Source organism: Anoplopoma fimbria, chromosome 1 (assembly GCF_027596085.1).
Source record: "Anoplopoma fimbria isolate UVic2021 breed Golden Eagle Sablefish chromosome 1, Afim_UVic_2022, whole genome shotgun sequence".
Taxonomy (NCBI): domain Eukaryota; kingdom Metazoa; phylum Chordata; class Actinopteri; order Perciformes; family Anoplopomatidae; genus Anoplopoma; species Anoplopoma fimbria.
This window is the reverse complement of record NC_072449.1, coordinates 2,561,415-2,579,836: the sequence shown is the minus strand read 5'-3', so window position 1 is coordinate 2,579,836 and position 18,422 is coordinate 2,561,415. Positions and strand designations below refer to the sequence as shown.

The 18,422-nt window shown below is 36.6% G+C and overlaps 2 protein-coding genes across 3 annotated transcripts in view; one reads left to right on the top strand and one right to left on the bottom strand.

The window, feature by feature from the left end:
* The window catches only part of LOC129093342 (uncharacterized), a 7,019-nt gene extending 3,432 nt beyond the window's left edge, over window positions 1-3,587 (top strand). For both annotated transcript variants that reach the window (XM_054601354.1, XM_054601345.1), the window contains exons 5-6: window positions 1-89; window positions 2,579-3,587. The exon at window positions 1-89 is cut by the window's left edge and continues 117 nt beyond it. In XM_054601354.1, the coding sequence (XP_054457329.1) occupies window positions 1-89; window positions 2,579-2,806 (317 nt within the window). In that variant the 3' untranslated portion in view covers window positions 2,807-3,587. The remainder of the gene's footprint in view (window positions 90-2,578) is intronic.
* Window positions 3,588-12,184: 8,597 nt separating this feature from the next.
* sdhdb (succinate dehydrogenase complex, subunit D, integral membrane protein b) lies at window positions 12,185-18,402 on the bottom strand. Its single transcript, XM_054600794.1, has 4 exons — window positions 18,335-18,402; window positions 17,550-17,663; window positions 15,024-15,174; window positions 12,185-13,439 (listed from the first exon to the last, which is right to left on the bottom strand). The coding sequence occupies exons 1-4, from the start codon at window positions 18,381-18,383 to the stop codon at window positions 13,274-13,276; spliced, it is 480 nt and encodes a 159-aa protein (XP_054456769.1). The 5' UTR covers window positions 18,384-18,402; the 3' UTR covers window positions 12,185-13,273.
* Window positions 18,403-18,422: the final 20 nt, after the last annotated feature.

Below are 18,422 nucleotides of genomic sequence, written 5' to 3'. Positions count from 1 at the left end.
GGATGGCGGTCATGCTGTACGTCGAGAACGAGGGAAAGAAGATAGTGGTGTGTGGTGGTGAGACGGACAACATTTATCCCGAGAAAATGGTGAGTATATGTGTACAGTTACTGACACTGTGTACACAAATGCAGTATCCAAAAAATAGTTCCTGGATGCATTTTGCAGTGTGCAACCGCAGCATGTTTTTACTAGCTATTCTGACCCACAATTCTTTGCACATCAGATATATGAGCAGGTTCAAGGTGCCACGTTATGAGAGAGTAGTAATGTACCAATTGAATGCATACTGCATCCAATAGTCAGTACCTCCAAGTCTGAGGCCATGGTTCTCTTCCGGAAAACGGTGGATTGCACCCTCTGGGTTGGGAGCGAGTCACTGCCCCAATCGAGGGAGTTCAAGTATCTCGGGATCTTATTCACGAGTGAGGGTAAAATGGAGCGGGAGATGGACAGGCGGCTCGGTGCAGCGTCAGCAGTGATACCGGACCGAAATGAGCTTCCTTCGTAGGGTGGCTGGGCTCAGCCTTAGAGATAGGGTGAGGAGCTCAGCCTTAGAGATAGGGTGAGGAGCTCAGCCTTAGAGATAGGGTGAGGAGCTCAGCCTTAGAGAGAGGGTGAGGAGCTCAGCCTTAGAGAGAGGGTGAGGAGCTCAGCCTTAGAGAGAGGGTGAGGAGCTCAGCCTTGAGGAGCTCAGCCTTAGAGAGAGGGTGAGGAGCTCAGCCTTAGAGAGAGGGTGAGGAGCTCAGCCTTAGAGAGAGGGTGAGGAGCTCAGCCTTAGAGAGAGATAGATAGGGTGAGGAGCTCAGCCTTAGAGAGAGATAGATAGGGTGAGGAGCTCGGAGTAGAGCCGCTGCTCCTTCGCGTGGAAAGGGGCCAGCTGAGGTGGTTCAACATCTGATCAGGATGCCTCCTGGACGCCTCCCTTTAGAGGTTTTCCAGGCACGTCCAACTGGTAAGAGGCCCCGGGGTAGACCCAGAACACGCTGGAGGGATTACATATCTCGTCTGGCCTGGAACGCCTCGGGGTTCCCCAGGAGGAGCTGGAAAGTGTTGCTGGGGAGAAGGACGTCTGGAGGACCCTCCTTAGCTTGCTGCCCCTGCGACCCGGCCCCGAATAAGCGGAGGAAGATGGAGATGGAGATGGTCATTTACTGAGAGTTTTTTTAATCTGAAGTGGAAAGTTAAGATAAGAATATGAAAATGTTCTTGCATGAGGTCCAGTGATTTTTCTTTCTTCTTTTCTAAGATTTCTAAGCGTTTTTATGGACGTTTATCCACAATAATAATATGAAACAATGAGGAGAGTTTTAGTCTCACTGACTCCTGGCTCTCTCTCGGTCACCCCAGTTCAACCCGCCCACGCGCCTCACAAAATGTGAAAACATCTGCTGTGGAATATTTCAACGGTTTAGTCACAGTCGTTCTGCTGTCAGAGAGAATCTACATGTTCAGTGAAGACAGTCACAAAGGTTATAATCTAGCTACTATAACATCACGTCACACCCTTCAATTATAAACGCCTTCCTAAGAAAAGGACCTCCAGAGATGGACGTTTATTTTATTTACATTTTTAGCTTGCTGACCAAAAAAATGACTGAAATGCATTATGGGAAGAATGCGAAACCACCAGCTGCATAACAAGCAGAAGGTCAGAGGGTCACTTCATACTGGGTATAACCACAGAAAAACTACCCTCAAGAGAAATATAGTGTTGAATGTTGAATAGTTTTATATATACATATACATATTCATGTGTGTTTGTGTGTATATACATGTGTACATATATGAATGTATATATAAGATAAAATAAGATAATCCTTTATTAGTCCAGCAGCGGGGAAATTTGCAGGATTACAGCAGCAGAGAGGATAGGATATATATATATATGTGTATATATGTTTATATATATATATATATATAAATATATATGTGTATATATGTGTATATATAAATGTGTACATATATGTGTGTGTGTGTGTATATTTAAATATATATATATATGTATGTATATTTAAATGTGCACATATATGTATGTATATATATGTATATATGTATATATATATACATACATATATGTACACATTTATATATACACACACACACACACACACATATATATGTGTGTGTAAATGTGTACATATATATGTATACATATATATGTGTATACATCTCTATGTATGTATATATATATATGTATATGTTTCATAAGGGTAAAGATAATACCTGTATCCGTAGTGTAGTACTGCCAGAGCATAGAATTGTAGCGGAAAACCAAATATAAATACATTATCTCATGGAATATGAAGCCAGATGATCCATGAAATGCATTTACCCACAATGCTGTGTGTGTTACCTGAATGTTTACTAAACAAACATGCAGTAAGTCATGAGAAAATATATATATAGGTTTCTTCCCAAAGTGATTTTACCTCGCAGAACACGGTGGTGTTCTTGATTGTTCAAATTATAGTTTTTTTTCAATGGTTGTCTTGGCAAAAAAACAACAACCAAACAATCCATTCAAGGTTAATTTAAGGACAATTAAATCAGGTTTGCCTCGTGTGTTTTTCTACAGGAGACGCTGCCGGAAGAAATTAAGGGGTCCAACCACAAGGCCCTGTTCTACATGACCAAACTTTCACCAGCTAACACCTTTTGGTTCGAGTCCTCCATGTACCCGTCTATGTACCTGGGGTTTGAGCCCGATGGGTTTAACCCCTCTCTGAACAAGCTGGTCATGCATAACAAAGCTCAAGATGAAGTGGACGAATCCTGTCAGCTTATTTTATTAAAGAATATTTGATTTTAAAAAATGTTATCAGAACTAAATCACCCTGTTTGTCTCATTAACTACTAATTGTTACAGCAGAAACAACAAGGGGAACATGTATGTACTGTTTTTGTAGAAGTGTTTTCAGTTTTATATTGAGTGTTTTTATACCTGTTTCACACTTTTAAATGTATAACATTGTATTTTTTCCGTTCAAAAGTTTGGAGTCACCTGTTTTATTGGTGTTTCTCTTCTTTCAGCAGAGACAAAAGGAAAATTATTCAGACAACAAATGTATTATTTCCATTTGACATAGTTTGCGCCCCAAAAAGCAGAAGAATTAAATGATTCAAACTTAACTTTAGAATGATTTTTCCAGCAGGTACCTTTACAGTTTTGATTTGTTTTCCAGTCTAGAAAAGCGTAAGTGACCCTCGATAATTGTTGAACTCTAAATATTGAGTGAGTCGCTCTGATTAAAGAGGTTTAAGCTGTGATTTGTTCAGCTGATGTATAAAAAGTGCTAAAACTAAACTAACTCTTCTGTTTTGTCAAGTGTAAAGAAGAGCTTTGCTAAAGCAACACGTTGCCCGTTAATTCCAGCTTGTTCTAGGCTGCTTTTATTGTGAAAAACTGGAAGATGTTCCTAAGCTTCCAGTTTCTTTCACCAATAACTGCTGTTTTTCTTATATTTTTATGTGTCTGTTTCTGCCCTTCATTTGTCAGTCTGGTTTACAGCTTTTTGTTCTCCATGTACTAAATACAATCTATTAGAAGAGGATTTTTCTACAAAATAAAAGCATGAAACCCAAAACTTTTGAATATCAGTGTAAAACCTTTTGTTCTCTTTCTGTTGTTGTAAGCATTGTGTTCATATAACAATCTAAATGTCATAGAATAAAGACGGGGAATTAAAGTGGATGAATCCATCTGTGTTTCTTGCCAAAGTCACCAGACTCCATTGACAAAAACAGTCATTTAACCTCTGGTGGTCTACCGCTGCCTTGGTCGGTTTAGTTTGTTCATCACTAAATAACACAACTAATAATTTATTTAGTTGAGTAAAAGATGGTGAAATACTTAGTTAGGTTTAATAAAAGATGGTGAAATAGTTAGGTTTAGTAAAAGATGGTGAAATACTTAGTTAGGTTTAGTAAAAGATGGTGAAATACTTAGTTAGGTTTAGTAAAAGATGGTGAAATACTTAGGTTTAGTTAAAGATGGTGAAATACTTAGGTTTAGTTAAAGATGGTGAAATACTTTGTTAGGTTTAAGAAAAGATCGTGAAATACTAAATTAGGTTTATGCAACAAAATTACTTAGTTAAATTTAGTAAAAGATGGTTGTTTGGGTTTAAATAACTACGCAAGTAGCGTTACTTAAGTACGGAAGTTACGTGACAAATAAATCAACGTTGACATCTTGTGGAGAGAACAACGGTCTCTTGGGTGGAAGACGGGTTCTGTTTGACCCGTCTGCCTCTACTGAACATCTGGCTGACAGTCTGTGGCCTCATAAAGAACTCTGAGGGAAAAACAACACAAACGCTCTCTTTAACCTGCGACCTACGATGACCTTATGATATGAGATGCACGTAAACGCCTCTGTACATCTGTGCACATGTATCAGTGTTCTGATGTGCAGCCCAGCGCTCGTTCTCCACACCGTACACGAGCTCTTGTCTCGTCCATGACTTTCTTTGTGCTGTTATCTCTCATGACTGAAGTCAGGCAGAGTTTAACCACAGTTTGACAACCCTTCAGAGATTATAAGGTTTAACGATAAGGAAGTGTCCCCTCTGAACTGAACTGATAAAGAGGGGCTAACACTTGGGGTTTAGTTCCTTTTTTTTATGTTCTCGTTCAGTGCTGAAATCTACTGCGACTGAATATTAGACTTACAAGTGTAGTTTTCAACCAGTTACACTTGAAGAAAGTCAGAGTTTCCAGAACAGAAAAAGATAGAAAATTAATTTTCTATCAAAATGATTACTCTGCTAAACAGTTAAATGTTTCACATCACATCACAGTTGTTTATTGGTGTGCCCACATATTGCAAAACACATTTCTGTATCCGCTGCTCTTAAATTTAATTTAAATTGATCTATGTGCACTATAACTTTCTACAACTTTTTCAATATAACCGACAATATATCTCTCAATATCAAGCATAATATTAATTATTTATAATATATTATTTTAATATATATTATTACTATTACTTTCTATGAGTTTCCATTAGGCACCGGTCTTCGTATCACTTTTTATACACTTTAGGATTTTACTTTAGTATTTAGTCTTTGTTGTTGTATTTCACTTTATTTCTATTTTAGTTGATTTTTTTACTAAATGTTTACCTTTCTTTATTGCTATTGTACTATATTTTTCAATAGTGTCAGTATTATTTAATTTATACTTAATAATTTTTATTCTATTGTGCACATGTTTTATTTGTACTGTATAGTTTATTTCTAATCTTATGTTGTAATTCTTAATGAAACTGTCACAAGAATTTTCTTTGTTCATAATAATAATAATAATCTTATCTTATCTTAAATGAATTCAGCCTCCTCCTGTTCCCCAACATAAAGTGAACTCTGTAGTGAAGTTTGCAGATGACACTACTGTCATCAACTGGATTACAAAACAACTACGAGACTTTACATATAGAGGAAAACCACAATCTCTCAGAGTGATGATCAGAGAACAACCTACTGCTCAACGTCTGTAAAACCAAGGAGATGATTGCTGATTTTAGAAAAAAGGAGGCCAAGATGCACACACCCCTGTCTACATCAATGGAGCTGAGGTGGAGTTAACAGCTTTAAATTCCTGAGAATCAAACAACCTGACGTGGTCCTCACACATCTCCATCCTGGTGAAGAGAGCTCTTAAACGGCTGTATTTCTTAAGGAAACTTAAGAAGTTCCTGATAACTTTTAACAGAGGAGCAATATAAGGCATTATGACTGGAAACATTACAAACTGGCAAGGGCTGTTCAGGGCCCAGGACAGGAGGGCTCTACAGCGGGTGAGTAAAGCATGATTGGTGCCCATCTAGCGAGGATCAGTGGTATTGGTGATAAGAGGTGCCCGCGCAGAGCCCAAAAGATATCAAAAGACAACAACCAACCCCAGACACAACCTGTTCACTCTGCTGCCGTCTGGGAAGAGTTACAGACGTATCACCTGTCGATCCATCAGACTTAAAAACTGCTTCATCCTCTGAATGTGAGACTCCTCAATTCATCCTTAAGAGCTTACAAAGTTCTTCTTAAAAGGTGAGATTGCACAGTTTTGTGTTCTCTGAATAAAAAACAAAAAACTTGGTTAATTAATTAAACACACTTGTGTTTGACTTCACTGCAGCACTTCATCCTCAGCTCATGTTGGCCCTCTGGTGGCCAAATAAAAACTAAAAATATGACTTCAAAATAACTGCTTTAAAATAAAAATGTGTTTATAAACGAGAAGGAATCATTATATAGAATCTGAAAAAAAAGCCAAAAACGCACTTATACTCTTTAAATTATAAACCAAAATGTCTTTGTTAGAGATGCAACAAAAGAACCAACAAAAATGAAACTTAAACACTTCAAACTACTTCAGTCAAACTCATTTAAAGTTATAAAACGGATCACATGAGCACCAGGGTTCAGAGGGGGAAAAAAGTGATTTATTTTAGAGAAAAAGAAACAGGAATAGCGTTTTTTTGTTTTTTAGAACTTCCTTTACTTTCACTTCCGTCACATGTAAATAGGAAGCACACTGCTGTCCACAGCTCTGTGTGAAGAACAGCCCGAGAGGAACACTTCATCTGGAGGGGCACACCTGAGAACAAGGTGACATATACGGATTCATACTGTACAGAGTTTAGAGGTGAGTCTGCATCGCAGGAGCACAGTGAGAGGATGGAAACAGGGACTTTATTCTGAAGGGTTGTCAGGTATTTTATTCTCTACTATTCGGCACAGAGAGCGCCTCTGAAAAATGATTACAAAAAAAAGTTATAAACATTCTATAACTTATTTATTTATTCAATGGTAAACGTAGCAAATAACTGCTTAATGGAAATATCTTGTAGTACTAAGATGCTATCTATATCTATATATATATATATATATATATATATATATATATATATATATATATGTATATATATATATATATATATATATATATATGTGTGTGTATATATATGTGTATATATATGTATATATATGTGTATATATATATATATGTGTATATATGTATATGTGTATATATATATGTGTATATATGTATATACTATATATGTGTATATATGTATATAGTGTGTGTGTGTGTGTGTGTGTGTGTGTGTTTTATATGTGTGTGTGTGTATATATACACACACACACACATATACACATATATATACATATATATCCACACACACACATATATATATAAACACACACATATACACATATATATATATATATGTGTGTATGTGGATATATATGTTTGTGTATGTGGATATATATGTTTGTGTATGTAATAATATATATATAATAATAATAATAATAATAATAATAATAATAATAATAATGGATTTTATTTATATAGCACCCATTAAAATACAATGAAATCTGAAGGTGCTGTACAGGGTAAAACAATCACAATAATCAAATATAATAATAAAACGCTAAAAACAAATAAAAAATTGAATAAATGAATTAATTTAATCCTAATAAAATCTTAGAATATCTAGTAAAACTGAACAACTACCAAATATATATGTGGATGTGTATATATATGTAAATATATGTGTATATATATATGTGTATATATGTGTGTTTGTGGGTATATATGTGTGTTTACATATAAATGTGTGTATATAGTATATATATATTTTTTTTTTTTAAATATAATTAAAGATATATAGGTATATATATATATATATTATATATATATATATATATTATATATATTAATTCCCCATACCGATACCGAGTATTGATCTGATACGCGTGTTTAATCAATAAGCAGCGTGTCTCACTGTGTGGATGAACTGAATAGACCAGCTCCATTGTCTCTGATACCTGATCCAGTTATTTATCTTGAGTATCGGTTAGATATCTGGTTTCAGTGCATCCCTGGTTTATTTTCTTTAATCTGTCACACTTTGTGTATTTAATAACCCTCCTATAAAAATACAACTTGTTTTTCTCCAGCTCTACCTGATGGCTTCCTGTTGCTGCTCCTCTGTTTCATGGATTGGTACATGTAATGATGCCTTCTACTTTCAAGGTAAAAGGGATTTTAATTCTATTAATATTACATTGTAGGAAATATTATTTTTTACTGTTTGTATAAAATCCTTAAATCTTCTCTTTTGTCCCCTGCTCTCTATTTAAAGTGGTGTCAGTAGATACAGGTGAGTAACTTCCTGTAGTAAATCTCCATGTTTTACTCCTCCATCTTACATTTGTAGTAGAATACACAAGTATTGATTGCTAGTGTGTGACGTTGCAGGTGTTATAACGTGTCTTTCTCTCAATGATGCAGATGTGGATCAAGACAGTTTCGGGATTTCCGAACGGTGCCTCGAATATTGGGTCCGAAGCAAAGACAACAAATTCCTGCTTTTAAACTCTGAGCAGCAATTTCAAGTTCAAAACTTAACGAGCGAACTGCTGTGTCAGCCTGGTAAGAAGCAGCCAAATATATATATACATATATTAAAACGGATCTACTGATGACACAAAACAGGAAACAGACACAACAGATCACAGAGGTCACGACCTGAAAATATTCTTTTAAATATTTAAATCATTTGTTATTGTCAGATGATCCTCCAGCGTTCAGTGCAGTGCTACTTTTTATTCTTCATGCTCGTTTTGTGTTTTTTCTTCTTTAGACTGCGAGTTCAAAATACAGATTTACCATGATTACGCCATGAAGCGGGGTCGAGAGGGGATGGCGGTCATGCTGTATGTCGAGAACGGGGGAAAGAAGATAGTGGTGTGCTGCGGTGAGACGGACAACATTTATCCCGAGAAAATGGTGAGTATATGTGTACAGTTACTGACACTGTGTACACAAATGCAGTATCCCAAAAATACCAGGAAGTTCTATTGCACCTGGATGCATTTTGCAGTGTGCAACCGCAGCATGTTTTTACTAGCGAGAATCTACATGTTCAGTAAAGACAGTCACAAAGGTTATAATCTAGCTACTATAACATCACGTCACACCCTTCAATTATAAACGCCTTCCTAAGAAAAGGACCTCCAGAGATGGACGTTTATTTTATTTACATTTTTAGCTTGCTGACCAAAAAAATGACTGAAATGCATTATGGGAAGAATGCGAAACCACCAGCTGCATAACAAGCAGAAGGTCAGAGGGTCACTTCATACTGGGTATAACCACAGAAAAACTACCCTCAAGAGAAATATAGTGTTGAATGTTTAATAGTTTTATATATACATATACATATTCATGTGTGTTTGTGTGTATATACATGTGTACATATATGAATGTGTGTATATATATATATATATATATATATATATATATATATATATATATATATATATAAGATAATCCTTTATTAGTCCCGCAGCGGGTAAATTTGCAGGATTACAGCAGCACACCACTATCTTCAGATATATATATATATGTGCATATATGTGTATTTATGTGTGTGTATATATAAATGTGTATATATATGTACAAAAGTCACAATTATTGAAGATGGACAAAACTTTTGTTAAGATGTCATGAACATTTACTGCAGATTTTCTTATATATATATATATATATATATGTGCATATATTTGCATATGTGCATATAATATAATATATATATATATACATATATGTGTATTTATGTGTGTATATATAAATGTGTACATATATATGTATGTATATATATGTGTGTGTGTGTATATAAATGTGTACATATATATGTATGTATATATGTATCCATATATATGTGTATATGTATACATCTCTATGTATGTATGTATATGTATATATATGTATATGTTTCATAAGGGTAAAGATAATACCTGTATCCGTAGTGTAGTACTGCCAGAGCATAGAATTGTAGCGCAAACCAAATATAAATATATTATCTAATGGAATATGAAGCCAGATGATCCATGAAATACATTTACCCACAATGCTGTGTGTGTTACCTGAATGTTTACTAAACAAACATGCAGTAAGTCATGAGAGAGTTATGTTAAAGTGTGGTTGTAAATATCCATAGTGAGCATGTTATTACTAAACATGGCGGTCGCCACGCCAACCCAGCTTGGAGAAACAGACAAAAGCCGTCCATTTGAAGTGTACGCTTTATTTAGAATATTTTCGATGGTTTACTTTATAACGAGACAGCAGTTTACGACGGGGAACTGAAGCGGTGGTATCCATCCGTGTTTCTTGCCAAAGCCACCAGACTCCATGAACACGGCGGTTGCTTGTCTACTGCTACAAATTATTGTTTTTTTTCAATGGAGTCTGGCAGATTTGGCAAGAGCATAGATAACAGCTTCAGTATCTTTTGTACTCTTATGTTATTTGTTAACATTGTGTTAATTGTAAGCTAGTTTAAGTACACGCTATGTTTAGAATATTTTCCCGGTTTACTTTGAAATGACACAGCCCTTAACGACGGGGGGAAAAAAACACTGATTTTACCTCGCAGAACACGGTGGTGTTCTTGATTGGTCAAATTATAGTTTTTTTTCCAATGGAGTCTGGTTGCCTTGGCAAAAAAATAAATAAATTCCATTCAAGGTTAATTTAAGGACAATTAAATCAGGTTTGCCTCGTGTGTTTTTCTACAGGAGACGCTGCCGGAAGAAATTAAGGGGTCCAACCACAAGGCCCTGTTCTACATGACCAAACTTTCACCAGCTAACACCTTTTGGTTCGAGTCCTCCATGTACCCGTCTATGTACCTGGGGTTTGAGCCCGATGGGGATAACCCCTCTCTGAACAAGCTGGTCTTGCATAACAAAGCTGAAGATGAAGTGGACGAATCCTGTCAGCTTATTTTATTAAAGAATAACTGATTTTAAAAAATGTTATCAGAACTAAATCACCCTGTTTGTCTCATTAACTATTAATTGCTACAGCCTTCATTGTGTCATTTAAATTGAATTAATTACAAATTACCTATATTCATAACCAGTGTTCAATATTAAATAAATAAGACAATATTAAATTACGATATTAATTAAATTGTGTAAAATATCTAAATGAAACAACAGTCTGTTAAAGGTTTATTTCATGTTCAAAGTAACTTATTTATTTAATATTAAACACATTATAAACCTCACACCAGTGAAATTGAATGGAGAATAGTTACACGGTTACCTTGATACGTTTGTTCTCATAAAAGCAGATCAACTATTTCAAGTTGTCCAAATCTTCCCTCTGGCAGTTTATTTTGTTTCTGAAACAACAAGGGGAACATGTATGTACTGTTTTTGTAGAAGTGTTTTCAGTTTTATATTGAGTGTTTTTATACCTGTTTCACACTTTTAAACATTATATTTTTTCCGTTCAAAAGTTTGGAGTCACCTGTTTTATTGGTGTTTCTCTTCTTTCAGCAGAGACAAAAGGAAAATTATTCAGACAACAAATGTATTATTTCCATTTTGCACCCAAAAAAGTAGAAAGATGTAATGATTAAAACCTCGATAATTATTGAACTCTAAATATTGAGTGAGTCGCTCTGATTAAAGAGGTTTAAGCTGTGATTTGTTCAGCTGATGTATAAAAAGTGCTAAAACTAAACTAACTCTTCTGTTTTGTCAAGTGTAAAGAAGAGCTTTGCTAAAGCAACACGTTGCCCGTTAATTCCAGCTTGTTCTAGGCTGCTTTTATTGTGAAAAACTGGAAGATGTTCCTAAGCTTCCAGTTTCTTTCACCAATAACTGCTGTTTTTCTTATATTCTTATGTGTCTGTTTCTGCCCTTCATTTGTCAGTCTGGTTTACAGCTTTGTGTTCTCCATGTACTAAATACAATCTATTAGAAGAGGATTTTCTACAAAATAAAAGCATGAAACCCAAAACCTTTGAATATCAGTGTAACACCTTTTGTTCTCTTTCTGTTGTTGTAAGCATTGTGTTCATTAAAAAATGTAATGTTATAAAATTAAAAGACGGAGAATTGAAGCGGATGAATCCATCTGTGTTTCTTGCCAAAGTCACCAGACTCCATTGACAAAAACAGTCATTTAACCTCTGGTGGTCTCGGTTTAGTTTGTTCGTCACTAAATAACACAACTAATTATTTTTTCAATGGAGTCTGGTTGGTTTTGCAGAGAGCTTAGATAACAGCTTCAGTATATTTTGCATTCTAATGTTATTTGTTAACATTGTGTAAATTGTTACTTCATAAAATGTAAAAAAATATCAAAAATAATCTGTAAAGCCAACTTTATTGCGCCGAGGCAGGAACAGTGCAATTTTTCTTGCCACATCTCATTTTTTGTGCGTATAATAATCTGAAAAGACGGTAATGGAACAGAAATGACAAAAGTCACAATTATTGAAGATGGAAACAGACAAAACACAACACTTTTGTTAAGCTGTCATGAACATTTACTGCAGATTTTCTTACAGCAATTTACAACAAACCTGCCAACGCCCATCCCAGCTGTACAAAAATAAAAGCTGCATGCAAAGTGTGTATTATTTGCTGTGAGTAAATGTCCCACGAGTACATTATAAGCTCGCATTATTGAATCTGATCATACAGCCTCAGATTGATCAACAAAAACCGTTTACTTTTCAAGAAAAAATGCCAGGAATTAATTTATATTTCCAAAATAAATGCACATTTTTGAATACTTTCAAAATGTGTCTTTTTTTATTTGCCGTCTGCTAACTCACAAACTGGGAGGAGCCTGTAATTCATACATTAAGTACAACTCTGTAATATGTTTCGGAGGCGGTAATGTGACCCTAAATGGCTTCATTTACGACGTGTGAGGGGTTAATGTGGAGTGAGACGTGAACACACAAAGACTTATTGAATCTGTAAGCACTGCCCTGGTATTCCAGATGGGTTTACGGGCAAAAAATAAACACATAGTATGTACACAGTGTGATTGAAAGAAGCTCGATTGAAGAAATCAGCTACAAAAAAAGGGGACCTTAACACGACTGAAATAAATTACATGTCAAACAGTAGTGTTCTCCAGGAGTCATCTATGTTTTGGTGGTAAATATAACAATTACATGCCAGGAAACAGGATATCTTATTTTTAACCGGACGTAAATCACCTGAAAGAAGCTAATCTCCAACATATTGGAAGAGAAAACGGGTGTTTTTGAGCAAAAACTCAATATGGAGACCAAGCCTGCCACAGTGACACTTTTGTGTTATATTGTAAAATGATATATTTATAAGAATTTACATAGAACAACTTGATTTTTTTTTTTTTTTACAATCAGCCAGGAAACGAGATAGTTCCCATCCCGGTGTCTCAATCCCTCCCAGCCCACCAGTTCGGTTTATTTGCTCCAGAGCAGTGCGATGGCTTTGCAGATGCCCACGTCGTTGTAGTTGAAGTAGCAAAGGCCAGCGAAGGTGACGGTGGACAGGAGGAAGAGGCCGGCGTTGGCCATCTTGACTTTTGTGTCGCCGTGAACGTAGTCCGTTAGCACCTGCCCGAGCCCCCTACGAGTCGAAAACACAGAAAACAGTCCAGTCAGTCAAAGGTCCAGTGTGTCGGATTTTGGGGGGGATTTATTATTATTAGTGGTGTAATGGACTGTAGTGGATCTGTGATCCATACGGTCCGCCTTCATGGTTCAGCACGCATGTGAGCAGTTTAACCATCACAGTGTAAATAAAGTTTTACTGACGATCGTTATCCTCCAATATTCAGTAAAATATGAGATCAGCTCTAAGATTATAATACATCATTAAAACTGCTAATAACAAAGGTTTAATTTATTCATAAAAATACAATCTTTTATTTCCCAATCATTTGAATTTTGTGTTTTTATACAAAAAACATTATAGATGACTACACCAAAGAAATATGTTTTGTGGATTAGTTTGGCATGCTGGACGACTCTAAATACTACAATACCCATGAGCCTCAGCTACCATTGGTAAGGCCGGTCAGAGATGCAAAGCAGAGCAAATTTGTTGGGAACAAAACACTGTCATAGTTGCAGAATGCATCCAAAAATGAGTGAATTGATATAAGTTGCAGATTGTAAAATTTCAAAATCGATAACAGCACAAGTTGAAGACTATTTTCTATAAGAGCTAAACCAATAAATCTGCCACATTAATAAAAAAAAAAAGCTTAATGTTATTGAAGGGTTCATTTCCAACATTCCTTAGTGCTATAAAATACTGCTTCATCCACAGTACCAGTTTAAAAGAGGAAGCTTTCCAAACGTTCTCATGCTTCAGCCCGATGCCGAATGCCGAATGACATCGGAGCATTCGTCTGAACTGGTTTTGGTCAAAGAGGACGCGGCTTAAGAAAGACTTATCGCTACTCCTGACTGGGATTTGTGGCCTACACCTGCCAAGCTGCTTAGTCAACGCTTTAACTGATGGAGGAACACATCGCTGTGACGCTAAGCTAAAGCCGCCTCCTCAAGTCTGCAAACAGAGCTAAGGAACTAAACCAGGGATGAATTAATATCCGCTGACAGCTACCCACCAAAGCCCCATGGAGCAAAGTTTGCCTTTTGTCCCGTGAGGGTCAGTGGACAAGCTGAATCTTTGTGTCGGTGTGGAGATATTTGGGAAGTTTGTGAAGGGTTAGAAGAACTTCCATTAATTTGTTAATTAAATTAGATAATTAGAGAATGCAGCTAAGACACTTCCACATTGTCTTCACTTATCAGAACCGGAAGTTGCCGCCTGTGTTCGAAAAAACTCTCAGCCCCAAAATGGCAGTTAAGATATTCCACTTTACCTCTCTAAAAACAGTTTCACCAAAACTGGTAACTAAATGAATACAGAGCAACATTCAAGAACAAGAACTGACACTGGAAGAGGAATTAGCTCGGCCTTCCTGTGGCCACTTCTCAATCAGAGGAAAACAGATCTTTGCTGTGTGACTACCAAGTAAACCTGAAGTGAAACTATGTGTACCATTTGAAAGCTGTGGGAAACAAATGGAGGGTAGGGTGCTGATTCACTATGTTAAATGTAACAACATTATACTGTAAGGAGTCATATCACCCCAGCTCTAGATGCAACCAGGGTTCAGGTTAGCGGTTTTTCCTGTCTTACCAGTGTCCGTGGAGGGTCAGGGCAGCAGCCAGGGAGTAGTCGACGATGGGACTGGGGCTGAAATAGGCCACGGGTCCGATGGCCAGCAGCACGATGCTCAGAGCTCGCTCCGCTGTCCAGTGCAGGGAGGCGGCTTTGGAGCCGGAGCTGGCTGAAGAACCAGAGAAACATCAGAGAGTCAGAACACTTTATTATCTGTATGGTGAAGGTCAAAACAGTCGTGTCCCCAAACTAAAAACTTAATATTTAATCTGATTTTGATGACCTTCACATGGCTAAATGAAACTCAAGAATTAAAATATAAAGCACACATTTAGTTATATTATTTTGCAGGTGAACCAGAAATCTCTCAGGCACACAAATCCCTCAGAGGAGATGTTTGAGGTTGTTTTGCTTTTCTTTCTTTGTCGTTTTTACATCTTTTCATTTGACTTTCAAACAAGCGCTGAGAGTAATCCGTGCACGCTCCCATTATCTGGTTATCTTAGCTTAGCACAAAGACTAGAAACATCCAGCCGGACTCTGTCCTACCAGCTCCTTTAAAGCGTATATATTATTAACAGGTTATATCTTCTTGGAACAAAAGCAGAAGTGAAGAAAAACACCACAATGTGGGTTCTGATGCAATGTGGGGTTTTATTGGGTTATGTTCTGGTTTATTTCTAGGCCACAGCTGTCGACTGTAGCTTCATATCTTATCTTATATTTAACAGACAAAGATTTGAGGAGAATCAATCGTATCATCAGACTCTTTATCTTCCAAAATGACAAACTATTCCTTAAGTATACGAGTGAAGAAATACTTTTCTCCTTTTATGGTGAATTCACTGTGTGTGCTTTTTTATTCTTCTAGTATTTTATAAATGTATGTGTACGCATTTTGGTCAGTACTCAAAGAGTATTTACATTTGGTGACATTGGTTTAATGTTCTTAATTTACCAAATGTGTATTCTTCCTGGAAAGCTGTTAAATTGTTTTATATTTGGTGAATTCACTGTGTGTGCGCTTTTGTCTTTTCTATTATTATTATACTTTTTTTTTTTATATATATATATATATATATATATATATATTATATTTTTTTTTATTATTACTATTTTTATATATGTGCATGTTCACATCTTGGTCGCTCCTCAAAGAGTATTGACATTAATTTAGTGTTCTTAATTCACCAATTTTATTAATTGAGTTTTCTTAATTCTCTGAACAAGCTTAAGATGTATTAAACTAACAAAAATGATGCTGTCAATCACTAAAATAAAGACTCAGTAAACACGGCTGAGAATCAGACTTAGCTGAGCCAGACTTTGGTATTTGACGAATACATTGGTGTTGCACAGAAAGCCTCCACCCTTCACTCATTATTTAAATGACCCATTAACCGGAATAGAAGGTGACAGCTGGTGAAACCTCCCAGCGTTTAGCAGACCTTACATGAACCTGGTGTCAAAGTGCTGCCACCACAGTCTAACGTTTAGGCTGCTAAATCTGGACCACAAAAAAACATCAGAGCGAGGCCCTCTGCCAGCTGGTTTCATGTCTAACCCAGAAAAACAACAGCCATCTGCAACCTGAGAGGTACAAAAACTCTCTACAGAAAAAAAAACAAGTAAATTGAATCGATCGCGAAAAGGCAAACAACTTAAATCAGGAGAGGAACCCTACTCATACTGTGTAGTCGTACTCTTACTGTGTGTAGTCGTACTCATACTGTATGTAGTCGTACTCTTACTGTATGTAGTCGTACTCTTACTGTATGTAGTCGTACTCTTACTGTATGTAGTACTGTATGTAGTCGTACTCTTACTTTATGTAGTCGTACTCTTACTGTATGTAGTTGTACTTGTACTGTATGTAGTCGTACTCATACTGTGTGTAGTCGTACTCTTACTGTGTGTAGTCGTACTCATACTGTGTGTAGTCGTACTCATACTGTGTGTAGTCGTACTCATACTGTGTGTAGTCGTACTCATACAGTATGTAGTCGTACTCATACTGCACGTAGTCGTACTCATACTGCACGTAGTGTGTAGTCGTACTCTTACTGTGTGTAGTCGTACTCTTACTGTGTGTAGTCGTACTCATACTGTGTGTAGTCGTACTCATACTGTGTGTAGTCGTACTCATACTGTGTGTAGTCGTACTCATACTGTGTGTAGTCGTACTCATACAGTATGTAGTCGTACTCATACTGCACGTAGTCGTACTCATACTGTGTGTAGTCGTACTCATACTGTGTGTAGTCGTACTCATACTGTATGTAGTCGTACTCTTACTGTATGTAGTCGTTCTCATACTGTGTGTAGTCGTTCTCATACAGTGTGTAGTTGTACTCATACTGTGTGTAGTCGTACTCATACCATACGTAGTCGTACTCGTACTGCACGTAGTCGTAGTCTTACTGTATGTAGTCGTACTCTTACTGTATGTAGTCGTACTCTTACTGTATGTAGTCGTACTCTTACTGTATGTAGTTGTACTTGTACTGTATGTAGTACTGTGTACTTCCATTTGTCAACACTGACCGTTAAGAGCCTGTGAAGCATGAATCCTTGCTGTGAGCTGGTAGGGCTGCTGCTCCTGGTATTTGTGTGGTACAACCATTGGCCGGGCCAACAAAGTGGTTTGGTAGAACAGAGCTGCAGAGAAAAAACAAAAAAACCCATGTTTTTTAATAATACACTCTTATGGCATATTAGTACAACAAAACCTTTATTTAAGGTAGAATATCTACAAAACTATGTATGTTTTGCTCTTTTTTTTTTTTTAAATGATAGGGCTTGGCATTTTTAAAAGTATGTTTTGCTCTTTTTTTTTTTTTTTTAAAATGATAGGGCTTGGCATTTCAAAAGAGCAATAGTCATAGGGTAGGAAAAAAAAAAGTGGTTCACCAGATCTGGTTTCAATTTAGCCAAATTTAAAGCCGGAAGTTGTGGACCCAGAGGAGGGCGTGGGGGGGGGGCACCCTTCACCCAACATGAACTCTAACTGAGACAAATAACAGCCTCTATGGGTTGTTTTATAGGTGCTGAATTTAAAAAGGGGTCTTGAACTAACAACAAAAGTCTCTTTTAAAGTTGTATCGTGTCGTATTTCGTCGTATTAGTGTGTTAACCTTTAAATCACACTTTTATTGGCTTGGGTTTGGTGCACAGCTTAATCGTCATGAAGGGTCGTCATTATGGCATTATATCTTTATTCTGCACAGCTTATATTCCACATATCTTCTGTCAAAACCATCACAATGAAGTACTGAACATGTGTGTTAAAAAAAAAAAGAAAAAAAATGAAAGCAGACAGAAATACTCACGTTTGACTCCACTGCGACACACAGTACTCAACCTGACGATGGCCGCCATGATGATCAACCAATCAAGGTCACCACAGTTACCCGGATG